The sequence below is a fragment of the Lepisosteus platostomus genome, chromosome 14, assembly GCF_059453375.1.
Source record: "Lepisosteus platostomus isolate fLepPlt1 chromosome 14, fLepPlt1.hap1, whole genome shotgun sequence".
Classification (NCBI taxonomy): domain Eukaryota; kingdom Metazoa; phylum Chordata; class Actinopteri; order Semionotiformes; family Lepisosteidae; genus Lepisosteus; species Lepisosteus platostomus.
This window is the reverse complement of record NC_142624.1, coordinates 16,960,662-16,977,288: the sequence shown is the minus strand read 5'-3', so window position 1 is coordinate 16,977,288 and position 16,627 is coordinate 16,960,662. Positions and strand designations below refer to the sequence as shown.

The 16,627-nt window shown below is 36.4% G+C and overlaps 2 protein-coding genes across 3 annotated transcripts in view; one reads left to right on the top strand and one right to left on the bottom strand.

Moving 5' to 3' along the window:
• The window catches only part of trpm2 (transient receptor potential cation channel, subfamily M, member 2), an 85,724-nt gene extending 84,015 nt beyond the window's left edge, over positions 1–1,709 (bottom strand). The window contains exon 1 of the mRNA XM_088607254.1: positions 901–1,709. The gene's annotated coding sequence lies outside the window, so the exon portion shown is untranslated. The remainder of the gene's footprint in view (positions 1–900) is intronic.
• A 2,907-nt stretch (positions 1,710–4,616) lies between these two features.
• On the top strand, positions 4,617–15,359 carry cfap410 (cilia and flagella associated protein 410). Of its 2 annotated transcripts, none has more exons than XM_088607252.1 (7): positions 4,617–4,803; positions 7,033–7,051; positions 7,169–7,215; positions 7,533–7,762; positions 10,043–10,214; positions 13,189–13,285; positions 13,879–15,359. In XM_088607252.1, the coding sequence occupies exons 1-7, from the start codon at positions 4,727–4,729 to the stop codon at positions 14,023–14,025; spliced, it is 789 nt and encodes a 262-aa protein (XP_088463378.1). In that variant the 5' UTR covers positions 4,617–4,726; the 3' UTR covers positions 14,026–15,359. The 2 variants fall into 2 exon arrangements, with proteins under 2 accessions (XP_088463378.1, XP_088463377.1); XM_088607251.1 differs by having other exon boundaries at positions 10,040–10,214.
• Positions 15,360–16,627: the final 1,268 nt, after the last annotated feature.

The window sequence follows — 16,627 nt, the reverse complement described above, 5'->3', positions numbered from 1 at the left end:
AGTAATTCCAAATATTACAATTATTGACCATTTATAAGACAAAGGCCTTGTGTTTCAAATAATATCTTTAAAATAAACAGTGGATGTCAGTATTTATTCAAAATCTAAAATCCCAAGTGCTGTTGAATAGCAACTAGGATAACTCTGGCCTCTGGCACTTTTTTCTTAATGAAACATCACTGGTTAGTTATTATATACTATACATATCTAGCTACCAAACTAAACATTTTATTTGTATTTGATAAATTGTGCTCAGTTTCACTGGGATTTCAACACACAGGGATCAAGGATCTACTAAACATCGGATAAACACATTGTAGTTCAACATTAGCACCTCTATTACATTCCACAAGAAACCTTTGCTCCACCTGATCCTTATCTAGGTGATCTTAAGCACTTGCATTAATAAGCAATTAAAGCTCAGTTTAGCAATTAATTTATCGGAAAGTTCAAAGAATCGTAAATGTACAGTATGTAAAGAAAATGTCAAGGGTGGCTACCCTTGTTCTAGATTCTTTCTAAAAATGATAAGTTAAATACACCAAAACATTTAGCTGACTCTCCCAGCTTGTCAATTCCTCTATTTAGCGTCTCAATTCCTCTACAGGTAATAAACCACGAGATTGCGTCACTTCAAATGCGGGAGACATACAGTACAGCAGTATACCTTGGAACGGACAGAACGGCAGTCCTAAACAAGTGTAGAATTGTCTCGGCAAAACAAAATAAGAACATGGGATATGCATAGAAATCTCTTAAGCTGTTAATTACTCCCTTAATTAATAATTAATGACATAATAAATTACTGTTTTCCAGGATGTTTCCTATGACAAAGCTGACAAAGATACTGTATGAAACCGAAAAAGAAGGGAACGAGTACGGCAGGTCATTTTGATTTACCTTTTGTTTTCCCAATGAGGATCCCGCTTATTTCCGCTTGTGCCTCGTTTATTTTATCCGTCTGTTTTCGGTCAGCAAATACTTGTTGTTGTTTTCTTATCTTAAATACTGTAAGATCATTTCGTGTGTAACTTGGAAAATATATTCAATTCTTTCGGCATTTTGTTTGCTTTGTTATATCGGGAAAACAATATTGAAAGACAACGCACAAATATTACGGCTCAATTTTACTAGAGAATATTTTGTACAGCAGATGTATCTGTATTCTACACACCTGAAGTTGTCACAGGAACTGTTGCCAGGTGACTCCCAAATTGGATATTTTAGAACAAGACAGGTATTTACAAGATCATATTACAGCTGTGGACAATCTATTTCACACTGCCTTAAACAGATATGACAATCTCAAATCAGTACTATATCCTGCTTAACATTCAATGTTTTTTTAGATTTTCATTGTAGAATATATCTGATGTCTGCTATTTATTAAGTTTTCATAAATCAATATTAAGATTACGTTAATCAAAAGTTACCCCCCCCCCCCCCAATTTAATAATTGTAGAGTACTGTAATTACCACTTTAGTACTTTCCTCTCTGAATAGTTTCGGACAATAGAAGAGTAACGTATGTAAAAACATTAGAAATTGGCTTGCAAAACCGAACAATGGAACTGTTGACAATAAAATCACGTTTTCGCGTTGAAGCTGTTTCACCCTGAGGCTTTAAGCTAAACCGGGAAGAAGACCTTCTTGACTGGACATCTATAGACTGCAGCAATATAGAAGAAAGTTACGAACAAAACAAATGCCTTGTTAAGTATTAAAAAAATACTGCAGGTCAGCTAGTTTTAAAATTTTTAGCGGTTGTGGTTTTATTCAAGAATTACTGGAGGATGTTATTTTTTCTGTCATCAAATTTCCGTATATTATAAATAAGCGAAATTCTGTGTTATTACAGCGTTACATTATTTCGTAACACTTCCACAATAAGTATTCTTATGATCAGATTCGGGGAATTTATGTTTTTGCATAAACATTGTTATTTACACAAGTTCTGCAAGTTTTCAATTCCTCATAATGGCATTGTCGAATTTTAAAACGACTTCCTCATAAAATAATTATTTTTGTGTGGAAAATAATTAAAACGTGTCCTTTTATTATCAGAAAGGTTCGTAACTGGAATCTACACAGTTTTATCTTTCGCACCAAGACCATCTTTCTGTCACTTTTCAGAAAAACACATCACATAACTGAGAAAAAAATAATTTAATCCTTTACTGTTCTACTTTTATAATACTAAAATTTACTATTTATTTTAGCCCCCATTACAACTTTATTTTATATATTTCTTGGATTTATTTCCCTTTTTAAGACTCTGTGTGTCAATAGACTAAACATTCCCCTATAGTTCGGAAACCCCTCTGAACAGAGTATGATCTCAAAGGTGTATTATAAAATATTTTACTAGGTTGCATCTTTGTTTCCCCAATGTAAAACAATACTGTTGGTACATCACAGTTAACCTCAGATATGCTGATTTGGTGAAATTCATGGTTGTTTCAACACCATTTTTATTGGACCACAGCCACAGGACAGAGGAGGGACACTGTTCCAAAGAACTGGCATAAATAAGCACTTTTAAGAAGATGGCAATAAGTGTTTTTTCTTTAACATATCCTTACATTTGCCTATACAAATGTATAGGCATTTAGCCTATATATTAAATATACCTATACATAGCCCATACATTAAATATGCTTTTAGCCATTGGTTCCTCTGATTGTTTATCTCGCAAGTCCATGTTGGGAGTGCCTACCCCTTTGGTTTTCATGCTTGTTATAACCTATGTAATTTGGCCACGTCAGTCAGGAGGGAGCTGAATTGTTGCTTCATACTGCTTTTACTGATTTGGAAAAGGGCCACAAGTAGACCTGTAGCCACAGGGCCCATGACCAGGTTAAATTGCCTCTGCTTGTGCATATTACAAATAAACTGAACTGATTGCTAGAAGTAGAATTTCTAGTAGTCTATACGATTTTCTTAAATACAATCTGTGGAACACCATAAATACCCGGAGATTTGATCATTCTAAGTAATGCTTCTTCCTCTTCTAATACCATTAAAACTTCTGCTCCTTCTGTGATAGTATCATTTAATATACAACATTGTACCTACAACTTGTAGTACGTTTGCCCAGCACTGCTGTGGAAAACCTAGTACGACCTGACAGCTGAATTACTGGTTTTGAGGATTCGTCAGGCTGCCTTTTTCGTTTCCTCACTCATTGTTTGTCTGCTTGATAAACTTCAGATACTGTTGGAGATATATTTTTTGCAGCTATCTCAAAGTTATCTAACTCACCACTGCGGAGGCCTGCCACAAAGTCTCTCAGTGAACACACTAGGTCCACAGCGTTGCACAGGTCAAGTTCAACTGCCTGAAGCACAGTGCTTACCCTCTGAAATCGCAAAAGTATGGTATTCCACATATTGCAAAGAAACGCTTTTCTTGGTTAGATGGCGGTAGAGTTACAAATCCAGTTATTTTGGGATCTTTTTTTTATCAACATGTGTCTCTCTTTCTCTTAGCGCTTTCCGTTTTTGTGCCTCGCTTTCAAATTTCCTGAACACCAACATTTTGCTAAATACCTCTAATGTAACATTCCATAAACAGTCAAAAGTGCATTTGATACAGCGGCCGATCAGCGTTAGGGTGGATCCCTGAATAAATCTGGTCAATCAACAGCCATGGATACAGTATGTGACATATGCAAAAAAAAAACAACCTAAAAAACCTTTAAAACCCTAGCAAAAGAGAGGCTCCCGGATCATTTGGGGCCCCTGGGCTGAAGCCCAGGTAAGCCCGTGCATTAAATCACCCATGTGCACAAGTGCAATGAAATGCTTATTTGGTTCTCGATCCAATGGCCACAAGCACTTGTCGATCAAAAATAATTGCTGAAAAAACAGACTGGATACAAAAAGCCCACAACACGGAACAGAAAAAGATGTACAGACGAGAAACAACATGCAACACGTCGCCATATTGACTACTCACTTAGGCATCTTAGATGACCTTCCTGTGCCCTCAAACACTAAAGACAGGGTTGATATCCACATGGAACATAACAGTGGAACATGGCTAATGTTACACCCCTCCAATAAAAGGAGAAAAAACTATCAAAGTATTTATAGATCAATAAGTCATTAGTTATATCCATTTCATGTAAAGCTATGGGAATGATTATCTGGAAAGAAGGATTATCTTTTATATATGCAGGTGGATGCTGCACATTGTTGGTGGTGGAGGGGAGTCCCCATTACCTGCAAAGCGCTTTGAGTGGAGTTTCCAGAAAACCGCTATATACAGTAAGTGTAAGTGTAACAGTTCTTTGCATTTCCGCTCTTTCCGCTCCATTACATAAGCTATTATTATTATGATGATGATGATGATGATGATGATTCTTTGGGACAGGCAACATGGATTTAGAAGAGGCCGGTCTTAAAGCTATTGTCTTAAAGTTACGGCTCTTTAGTTTAGTCAAAGATCGAATTCAAGTACTCAAAATTCTCAGTGGAATCGGGATGTTTGTTGAAAGTGATCTCTTTAAAACGAATAGATGGTCTTCTCATTCTACTTCAGATTCTCTCTTGCCTTCCTTAACCTGCAACACTGAACTGTATCCAGGCAGTTGCCATAGACGCGGAGCAGGACGCATGCGCCCTAATACCATCCTGCACTGTTCAGTAATGGACGCTTGCGTTGTGTATAGAATCTGAAAGCCGACAGCAAACTCATCAGGCCACACTTTTTACTAACTGCTAACATGAAACTAACCCCCAAATTAGTTCTTGCGAAAGCCAAGGCCTCGGACCTCGATAGCGTTAAGAAACTAAATTGCTGGTAAGTATAAAACTATTTTATATAGTTTTTCTTCTAATTGGTGTTAAGTGCGGATGTCATAGCTGTGCAACAAATCCTGTTTAAAGTTACGTTCAGAATTCAATATAAGAATTTTAGAAATTGTGAGTTCGTATAGATAATACATGCTTAAGTTATAAAGATTATTATGTAGATACTCATACGCAAAAAAAATTATATGAGTCAAACGTAATGTTAATTTGGAGACCATGTGGGTAATATGTGTGTGTCTGGGAGTGGGATTGTAGGTAGGTATAAATTGTACGTCTTATTTTATTTATGCGTTGATTAAAAACAATGAATTATAAATACAGTGCCTTGCATATGTATTCAGACACTTGCACAGTTTGTACAGATTTAATTGCCTTAAAACATGAAGTCATTACACCTTGAAGTAACAGATGTTATATATAAAACGTAATCCACACATAAAAAGTAACAAAAACAAAATGAAATTAGTAAATATATAATATGCAAGAAAATTGAAAGGTCATGATTGCATTAACTATTTGAACTCTTTGTTGTGGCAAACCTGAATTAATTTAGGTGCATATTGTGTGGCTTAATGAGCCACATAATTAATTGGGTGTGCATTAATAGTGGTTCACATGATTTCAGAATCAGAGACTTTTGTGAGGTCCCTCAATCATGTAGTGAATTTCAAAGGAGTCAACCATAAAGACGCAAAAACTTTCAAAACAACTACATGTAGGTGTATCACACCACCTTGACACTGCTTAAATCAAGCTGTCTCTGCAAACTGGTCTTACCAAGGAAGAAAGTGGTTAGGGATGACACAGTGAAGCCAACATTGACTTTGAACAGAATTTAGTGGCTCGGGTAAGAGAAAATGTCCATGGGACACTCCATAGATCTGGCCTACTGTATATGACAGCGTATAGCAAACTATTTCTCTCAATGAGTTTGTAACACAACATTCAGTAATACTTTTGGGAAAAAAAAAATGTGGTCAGATGAGAGATAAAGTTGGAACTTTTGGTCTATATCCCCTAACTCACCAGATTCACCAGTCAACACCATCTCTATTGTCAAGCATGGTGGAGACAGCATCATGAATGTAAATACTTCTCTGCAGCAGGGGCTGAAAAGCTTGTTGAATTTAAAGGGAATTGATGGAGAAAAGGATAGGCAAATACTAGAGGAAAACATGTTTCAATCAGGTGAAGATGTAAAATTGTGGCATAAATTCACCTGCCAGCAGGACAACCAACCTGAAGTGCAAGGTCCAAGCTACACCTGAGCAGTTTAATAAGAAAATGTCCTTGAGTGGCCCTGTCAAAGTTCATATTTAACAATCCGTGGAAAGACTTGAAAATGTCAGCTGGAAGAGATCCCTAAGTGACTTGACAGAGCCTGAACAAATCTGCCAAAAAGAATGTATAAAAATTGCACAAAAGTCTGTGTAAAAAGTTGGTAGAGACTTACCCATAATACATTTTTTTAGATGCAATTGCTGCCAAAAGTTCAGAGGTCTAAATAGTTATTTAAAAGCAATAATTATGTTTTAGTATTTTGTCTTTAGTTTTGCTGAAAATTACTGTCATGTATGTTAAACCTAAAAGTATAGTTTGGGACACGGGGTCTAAATACTTTTGCGAGGCATTGTATGCAGACATCAGATATCCCTCTGACTAAACTGAAATGTAGTCTGCTGCTGCAAATTATTGTACATAAAATATAGGAGTATCTGTGTGTTTTTAAAATTCTTATTAGCCAACGCTTTCTCACAGTGAAGCACAGAAAAAAAGGGGATATTCAGTTTCTAGAGAGATTCTTATTGTACATAGTGATTTTGACCATCAATGTCTTAAACCTCAAATAAAACATTTTTAATTACTCTGGAATGAAAAATATTTTAATGAAGTTAATGCAGACAACTGAAGCAGATATTAACTCTTTTGTTTTTAAATAAATGTACATTATTTTATACCATTAATATTACATAATATATACCATTATTACACTTCAAAAGAGCTTACGTATTTGTGTCTGTACATGGTTAGTCAATCCCTGGACTTAACAGTTACAGTAATAACTTTCTAAGCTATAAATTGCTTTCTAAGATATTAAATTGCGTTCTGGAACTACTGTATGTAGTCTGTTTATGTACATAGTAATGTATTTGTAGATCTTGTGTAATTTATTTTAGTTCTAATTTTTTTATTTACTACCCACTTTGTTTTTTTTTAGGGGGTGTAATCTCACAGATGTAAGTATATATTTGTAATATTTTATTACATCATATCCTATTACAGTGAAGATTTTTCCAGATTTTTGTACAACTTAAAGAGACATCCAGATGTTTTGAATACCTTCCTTTTTTCAGATCTCCATCTTTGCTGAAATTCCTAATATTGAAGTCTTGACTCTCAGGTAGGTCTTCTTATGTAACTTGTTTTAAATCTTCTTAAAATAATGTACAAAGCAATTTAAAAACCCTTTATTTTAGATTGATCTGCCTTTTCCATCTGACCTTCAAAGGGTGAATGATTTTAAAATGTATCACATTATTTATTCTTTTAGTTCAATTTATTGTGTCACAACATGTTTTATGACTATTTAGTGATGTTGAACAGCAAAAAAAACAATCACCTTAAATTGCTTCTGATTGGCTGTAAGCCGAATTTATTAAAACTCCACAAGTGGTTGTTTAAACACTGTGTATTAATTTATTTATTTTTTAAATACAGTGCAAATAAAATAGATACACTGAAGAACTTTAGCCAGTGCCGCAGACTGAGCGAGCTATATCTAAGGAAAAACCTCATAGAAAACCTTGCAGAACTGCACTATCTGACTTCCCTGCCTTGTCTCCGGGTGCTCTGGCTGTCTGAAAACCCCTGCTGTGGGGAGGACCCACAGAAGTACCGCCTCACGGTGCTGCGCATCCTGCCCGGTCTTCACAAACTAGACAACCAAGGTGAGACTGCCGGTGGTACCACACAAACCTCATTTGGACAAGTGCCTTATTTAAAAAACAGGTTTTGTGGTTAAATGGTTAATATTTCACATGCAATGTAAAGGCAGAAAGTGATTTCATATTTTAGTATATTTTATAACACAAACTGACTTGCTGTGTAGTGGGATGTCTTTTATCACATGCATAAAAAGCACAGTTTGAGAGAGTAGGATCTCTTCTTAGTGAATGCCTAAAATAGTCAATTTTCTTTAGATTATCACTAATAAGTCACTGCAGAGGTGCACAACAGATTTTTGAATTATTTACATTGCATTTACAGAGATGAGTTGAAAATAAATGATGGATAATTTTTTAATTTATTGTAGTTGCCAGTTTTTGGGTTGTTTACATTGTCCGTTTATGCATTATTGTTTTAATCGGTATCATACAAGCTTGATCTAAGTCTTTCTCAATGACTTTCTTAGTGACTAAGTGATTTGAATACACAATATTAGAATCAGGTACTGATTTAACATAGATTATAAAATGAATGGATAATATATGTAAAGATCTTGCATTGAGTACAAATTTATGACATAATTAACAAGCTCCAGAGTCTACTTAAACAGTGCAGTGAACTTTGTTTTGTCATGAAAGTACTAAACAGAAGACTATCATACTTTGTTTTGCAGTTAAATTCTCAAAGTTACCAATTATTTACTTGTTTAGCAGATGCCCTAATCCAACATGACTTACAAAACATACAATAATACATTAAGGAACAAGTAAAGGTTTATTCCATGCTGAAAACAGAAGAAAAGAAACAACATTTTGGCTGTTCCTTTGCACCCTACGCATGCTGATTCAGCTAACTACATGAAATTATACATAAAGTTACTCTGGGTCCAGTTCAGGGCTTTGAGAGCTGCCTGCCTGGATATGAAACTTCCTGTGTTCACATGGGTTTTTGCTGGGTTCTCCGGTTTCCTCCCTCAGTCCAAACACTTAGCTTACTGGTAGGCTAATTGGCTAATGTCACAATTTGCCGTGATGCAAGTGTGGCATGTCTGCCCTGTGATGGACTGGTATCCCGTCCACTGTATATTCCACCTTGTACCTGTTGCTTGCTGGTAGAGGCTCCGGCTTCTCTGCGACTACTGGACCAGCCTGCACCGTGAATGTTGGAATGATGTTCAGTATTGACAAGAAGAAGTACAATTGTTTGTGTGTTATTAGTTTAAGCTGATTGTGTTTGTCTATTATTTTGACTTAGTTGACGATCAGACCACATTTCTATGAGTAATTAATGCAGAAATCCAGGTAATTCCAAAGGGTTCACAAACTTTTTCTTGCAACTGTGATAGCATTAATTGATAATTTTCTTCATCCACGTGGGATAGATCACATACTGATAATGAGAACAAAGTCTAACTTTTAGAAAGCAACTGTTCTCCCAACAAAAAAAAATCTCCCAAAATTTGTTTTTGGAACATCTGAGGATGCAGTGTCCAGTTTCATAAAATATTAAGATGTTTTTCCACATTAGCTTTAGGGTTGATGTGAATAATTGCCTTAAAGAGTAGGAGGTAGCCTTAAGGGCGATTGAAGGGATGCAGGGAAATGCTAAACAGTTCAATGTCAGGAATACACACACTCAGACAATAATATTTAAGTACCAACAGATGTTAACCCTTAGACAGACCTGTCTTCCTTGTTTGAAATGCAGTTAATTTCAAGTTGCATTTCAATGATCAAACATTAGAATCATAGTTGGAAGGGGGGTTTATTTCCCTCTACTGAAGTTTCTGTGTCAGCCCACCCACTTACAATGCTTTCACTTCAGTAATTATAAACCATATTCTGTATAGAACTCAAAATAACTCTAGGAAGTTTGGCAAACAGAGTATCTGAGAAATGGAATAAATTGAACTTTACCGTAAAGAGGAATTTGTGACTATATTTCAAACCAATGCTGCTATCATAAAGTACTTTCCAACAATTCTTGTGGACTAACTTCATCATTAGACGGCAAATGCAAATCCGTTTACAACTATTATAATATTGTTCTTCTGACACCTTATCCAAGCACAAGACAAAACAAAACCTATAAATACAGTAGCTGTGCTACAGGTTGCTTGAGTATATGCAATACATATGGTTACTATTTATGATATTAGTTGAAAGTGTATTTTTAACTTTTAGTGCCCTCTGTTTTTTCAATAACTTGTCTTAGGGATTCTGTTTGTTGAGATGTACAGAGGAAATTGTGGTGTCATGACATGTTTCTCTGGGTCTTAGTAGTGACGGAGGAGGAGCTGGCCCAAGCTCTGGAAGAAGGAGAGGAGATCAGTGCCCCACCTGCAAGCCACAGCAACACCAATGGGGTGGCTGAGGCTCACCAGGAGCTTATTCCAGCAGACCATGTTGCAGAAACAGAGAGTGACCCACTTAACTACAGCATGGAAGAGACCAAGTAAGAACAGGGGCTATTTAAGATAGCACTGTTGAGTCTGATCCCTGAGGATCTTAGCCCTCCGGGTTTTATAGATAATATAAAACATGAAATGGCAAAACATTCATACGTTTATCATTTAGACAAAGCAATTCTGCATTTGATTTCTTTTATTGAGAATCCACATGGAATAACAAAAGAGAACCTGTGACCGTTCACAACTGTGTTTACATAGTTACATACGGTAGAAATCATAATAATCCTAAAATTGACAAAGTGCATAATCCAGTATCACATGGATTATGCAACGGCTGCCACAGTATGTTTACCACACATCAGCTATCGGTGGGAAGTGAGTAGTGCCAATTCATAGATGAAGATTATTGGGAGGCCGCAATTGCTGAAGGCCAGGGGGAAATTTGGTAAAGACACCAAGGTAACACCCCTACTCTTTTCGAGAAATGCCCTTGGATTTTTAAAGACCATAGAGAGTCAAGACCTCGGTTTTATATCTCATCTGAAGGATGTAACCAGTAGTCCCCATCACTACTGGTTACACCTCTTCCAGCACCACCCTTAGCTTTCCCAAGAGAAATGTACTGGCCTTTCCAGGTACTGGGCCAGGCTTACACCTGCTAAGGTTCAGTAGGTTCCAGTTGTGAGTTGTAGAGTGATACACTGCACTATATGCAGCAGTTATATCGTGCTGCATTTATCAATAGCAGCATTACCAACTTCTTGTCTAATCTTTACAGATCTAAGAATCATTGTTGGGTCTTTTGAGATGAAAACCAGGTTGCTATTGTAAGTGGTGTGGCTTTAGTGTATCAATGGCAGGCAGTCCTCTTTCTGCAACAGAATTTTCAAACCAAACACTTTAGTTAGGGACATGGGAGATATTGTGCTGTATGTGGTGTTGTCCTTTGGACAACTGACTAAACTGAACTGACTATTATTACTTGTGGAATTGCTGACTGACAAGATTGCCATAGAAATCACAAATTGGATACCGTGCAGGTAATGAACCACTCACATGTAGCTTAAATTCAGTGGGTCAATGGGTGGGGCTTGTAGTGTCAGCAATTGCACAACCCCAACCATGAACTCCTAAAGGTTCAAATTCCAGAGAGTCTCTCTGCCACTGTCCATAGAGAAGTGGGTGGAGCCTAGCCTGGCCAGACACTCACAGCTTCTACTGCTTCTTAACAAGCTCTATTCCCTTCTTCTCACTTGCCTTCAAACTGGCTCCTTCACATCTTTTTACATACTTCATCCAGCCAACTTGTTACTGTCTTTTCCAATATGAACTCCTTAGCTCTGTCTCCCATGTCTAGGCCTTGTATAATTTCAGGCTTTCTCTAGAAGTGCATGTCAGCACTGAATAAAGTAGACTTCATATTTGCTTTTGTCCCCTATCTTTCACCGCATTGTCTTGCTCTCATTGAAACAAAGATCTCTCCTGACAACTCCACTATCCCAGCACCACTCTCCACTGCTTACATATTATCCCACTGTCCCCATCCTTCTGGTCAGCAGGACACCACTTTCTTCTTTCCACTTTCCCCTCTGACGTTCTAATTACTCTTCACCGTCAAGATCAATTGAAAAAAGATACTCACCAGCTGCTGTCTACCCTCTCAGTCTTCCAATGACATTCCCCTTTCTCCTTTTTTAAATCACTCTGATACTGACATCTCCTCCTTGCTCCTGGTCATAAACCTACCTCCAACATTCTAGACTCCTCACTGTCTCTTCCTGGCAGCTGTCCTTGACTTCCTAATTTTTGTGTCACTTCTCTCCTCAAATCCTCTTTTCGTTATTCCTTCAAAGAGGTCTGAATTGTACCTCTGTTAAAAAACCCACCACCTTGATCCTTCTTCAGAACTATTATTTTTCTCCCCTTTTCTCTAAAACCCACAAACAGGTAGCATGCTGTAAGCTGTTGGGCTGTTGAGAGTCCTCTCTCAGGACTTCTTATGCCACACTGTTAGTCTGGTCTCTTCATAGCCTCCTAATAAATGCACACATACATTTAATTTCCTCATTCTTGCCAACCACAGTACACCAGTCTATATCAAGTCCCTCATTGCCTGCACCATACTCCCTTCACTGTACTCTGCTCCTCCTCCACCAGTCTGTCTGTTCCTCCTTCTGTTCCCCCACATTCAGGGCCCATTCATTCTTGACTCTGTTTCCACAGTATAGACAGCACCTGTGATGGTGGAACTTTTATCACCAACTGATACTACACTCTGCCCAATGGCTGTACTGTAATTTGTAATAGACATGGTTTTCATTTTGCTCTGCACAGTTCAGGCATTGCTCTTCTAACGTGCCTATTTCAACATTTTTTTTTGGATCTGGCTTTTGTATTATTGGATATTTTTAAGGCACCCTGGATTAGGGCATCTAGAATACATAAATAGTATAAATAATAGAAAGTTCTGCACCAGAGACTTAACTTTAGCCACTTAATGTCAGTATTTGGACACTAAAATAATTGAGGATCACTGCTTTCTCTCTAAATTTTATTTTAACTTTTTTTTATTTTAACTGATGCTTAATTTATTTTCTGTATAGTGTCACTATACTACCACTATGCACAATCTTGGTGTTCAGAGGTTTGGAAACACTAAATAAAGAGTCTGAGAAATAAGCATAGTACTGTTTATTATTCTTATTTGTAAACTAGTCTCACTAAAATCTTTACATCCCTGAACAGTATACTGTATAACTTGGTTTCTCCTGGTTTATATGGATTGTGTTGAAGTGGAATCCAGCAATACCATTTAGTTTTGGACACTACATATTCACAAGCATTTGGAAATGTACTTTTTTAGTGTTCTGTAGTGTCACATGCTCCTAATAACAAAATTGATATCTATTTTCTAAGGTCGTTATTTAGCAGTCATTATGATCTACTTGTAAATGTAAAATACAAATAAGGATCATAGCCAACTTGACATACTCACCGGGGACTTTAATTTTTTTCTAGTAAAATCCGAGAGCAGCTTGGAATGAAACCTCTGTCTAGAGATAAATTCCCATCTCTCTCCTCTCCAAGAGAAACAGGATCTTCGTTGGGCAAAAAGGTATGTTGACTGTGCTAATCCTTGAATTTGGTCTGTTCTTGTTTGCAAAACTTGACTTAGGATACGCTTGTATCTTGGACAGCAGGGACAGTAACAGGAATAAATATTACTTAACCTAAGAAGAACAAATAGATTTCAACAGGGGCATTTGCGAAATTGTGGGAAACCATGTAGCAGAAACTTGGTTTAATTGGTTTCATTTAACAAAATTCATATCTACAAATTCATATCTAAAAGGAGGTAATATAAGGTGCTTTCCTTGTATTACTCCATGGGTACACTTAAGAGTTTTCAGTTGTATATTTTGATATTTGAATTTGCATTAAGTAACTTTTTGGTTTAAAAAACAGTAGGTAAATGGATTCCCAATCTTACACTGTTTAAAATTGGGTGAATTAGGACATATTCAATGTAGGAGAACATATCAGAAGAAATGGTAGTCCTTTTGTATAACAATTCCTAATTTATAAACCTTTAGAGGTTAAAAAACTGCATAAAAATTAACGGTGTATTTAACAAAGGTCTTAATTTTTAAACTTGTTTCCAAAATATTTGAGAGCCCATCCTTTAACCAATAAAATCGTCCTTTGTAGAGTCACGCACTAGACGCTGTGCTGCTGCTCCTGAAGGACCTGAATTCTGAAGAGCTGCAGATTGTTCAAAAGACAACTGAGAGTAGATTACGCTTTCTGCAGAGACAAGACACTTCGTCAGAGAAGACCAGTTTCATCCAGCATTGAAGCAGACCTGAGATCTGCCTGCCAGAGGGACAAAGCAAGACTGTTTGGAAAATCTAATGTTGCTTAAATATGAATGCACTTGTCAAATATAAAAGACAATACACTTATTGTCACATCATCTTGTGTTTGTATGTTGTGTTACACTAAGAAAATGTAGTAGAGAAAAAATAACTTTTTGTTGTGGTTTCAGTTCCACTTCTCTGTATTTTTGCACTTTGTACAAGCACATTAGCACTTAGCCTAATAAAGACAAAAATGTAGCAAGTAGAGACAGCTGAAATCATTTTCTTTCCATCTCTGAAGTGCAGCAGATTTGTTTTTCAGTCTGCTACAACAATCAATCACTAGTTTTCTCTGTAGTCTTTTCTAGGCACTGTCTGTTGGTTTCTGAAACCCACCACAAAAAGTGTATTTTTTTAACTCCACAGTTTGTGCAGGATTATTGCTAGAAATAGTATACATTTTTTTTCATCAGATTAACTGATTTAACAATTCTGGTCTAGTTTGGTGTAAAGGTTTAGTAATGACTTTTTTAAATTCTTGATTTATTTTGTTTACATTGACCTTGTCACAACATTAATATGTTAATGTGTAACTCAGTCAATTTCAGTTTTATTTTGAATGCTCCCTTCCTTCAAATCAAAGTTAATTGAATTAGTTGTCTGAATATGAAAAATGGTTTTGTGATGAGTATTTTGTAACAGCATGATTTATTTCAAGACAACTTTATTTCTGCATATTAAGGTTGCAAATATAGATAGGGAAAATAAGGCTGTACTGTACTAATACCTGTGGAAGGCACACTGGAACATTCTCATATTTGAATTAGATACTGGGGGTTCTGTGTGTTCTCTAATTGTAGAGACAAAAGGTACTATTACCATAGTATATATTTTTATGAAAATTAATTTTCTTCCCAGCAATGTTGGATTTATAAGTCACTTCTCCCATAAATTACAAGTCCAGTATTATATATATATACATGAGTACACAAATAAAGAGTATTGTATATAAAAATAATGGTATTGTATATGAATAGAATATTTTGTGTACCTTAAATATCATCTGTATTAAAATGTTCTTGTTCACATTTTAAAGCACTATGCTATACCACTGCATTGGGCTCCCTACAAGAGTGTGGAATGGCACTTGTAAAATTGAGCATACTTGGTTTTAAACCCTGTCTTTAAAATGAAAGGAACCCATTGCAGGTACATTTTGGAGTATTTCCTACACAAAGGTTTATGAGAATTTTGGTTCTTCTTGTAATCAGAATGTAATATGTCAAAGACTGATGCATATTTGCATTGTTTATGAATAAAGGATTGATATCATTTTTTGCTTTGAGTTCCTAACTACTGTACTGCAGTGGTTCATTATGATCTAATTTTCATAAATTGTTGCTGTATCCAAAATCTGCATTTATGCATTGAAAGCTGAACAAATGTTGTATGACCTCTCCTTTTAGATTTAAAATTTTAATGACAATAACATAGAATCTTAAATCTGTGGTAAATAACTAATAGTTTAGGTTTCTTTCTATTGCTACCATACCAAACTTTACTAAATACTTTATTGCCATAACAACTAGTTACATAAAATTTAGTTTGGTGAGATCATGCAATAATGAAAAGGCATACACTACAAATATACAACATAAAGGTAATAATAGGCAGCACACCACATTTTCAGGTTACATACTAGACACACACCAGTAATAAATAACAGTGAAAGGCAGAATATCATTGAGACGTGCAAAAAAAAAAACTGAAGTGCAGCGTTTAGGTATCTCAGAACCTAGTAATCCTTGTCTTCATAGCCCTAAGGTGTCTCCAGAGGGGTGGAACGTAAAAAGAAGTGGTAAAGGTTGGCAAGGATCTTCAGAGCGTTATGTTCCAATCTAGACTGGTAGAGCAAGTCCATCAGAGGGAATGTGGCAGCCTACAGCTATGGAGGAGACTATACACTACTCTGTTTAGCTGCTTCTTGTCCTGGACAGAAGTGTTGCCATACCACACAGTGATGGAGAAGGTCAAAACACTCTTAATGACAAATCTGAAAAAAGAGGGTCATTGCTAACTATGACACTCCAAACATTTTTAACTGTCTCAGAAAGAACAGCCTCTGGTGAGCTTTCTTGACCACAGTGTCTGTTGCTCTCCCATTTTAGAGTGTTGGAGATGGTTGTGCCCAGGAATTTAAAATTCACCACCTCAACAAACTGACCAGCAGTGAGAGTGCTCCCTTACCATGAATGGGTGTTTAGAAATGATCCTTGCATATGCAGTAGAACCTGTACCAAAATACTTCTACACGTGGCACAGTGGCTATTTCTGATAAAGGTTAACCCTGCCTTTCAATTATTCCTGAAATGTCACATTCAACATCTGTCTGTATCTCTGCAAAGACTTGATTTAGAATGTACTCAGGTCAGGAATGAATTTAGGACAGGCCCTACAATGTTCACATAATCCTATGATGTTGTTTCATGTAGAAAAAGAACAGTTCTCAGTTTTATTCAGTAAAATCACATTTAATGTTTCTTTCACTCAAAGAAGCTATAGTGTAACTGGAATAAACAATAAAAGGGTCGATCCTCTGC

Bases quoted from the DNA above. Each gene is read 5' to 3' on its own strand.
- cfap410 (XM_088607251.1), top strand. From the start codon at position 4,727: ATGAAACTAACCCCCAAATTAGTTCTTGCGAAAGCCAAGGCCTCGGAC. The intron at 7,763-10,039 runs GTGAGACTGCCG...TCTGGGTCTTAG, and splicing joins TCACAAACTAGACAACCAAG to TAGTGACGGAGGAGGAGCTG. The intron at 10,215-13,188 runs GTAAGAACAGGG...ATTTTTTTCTAG, and splicing joins TACAGCATGGAAGAGACCAA to TAAAATCCGAGAGCAGCTTG.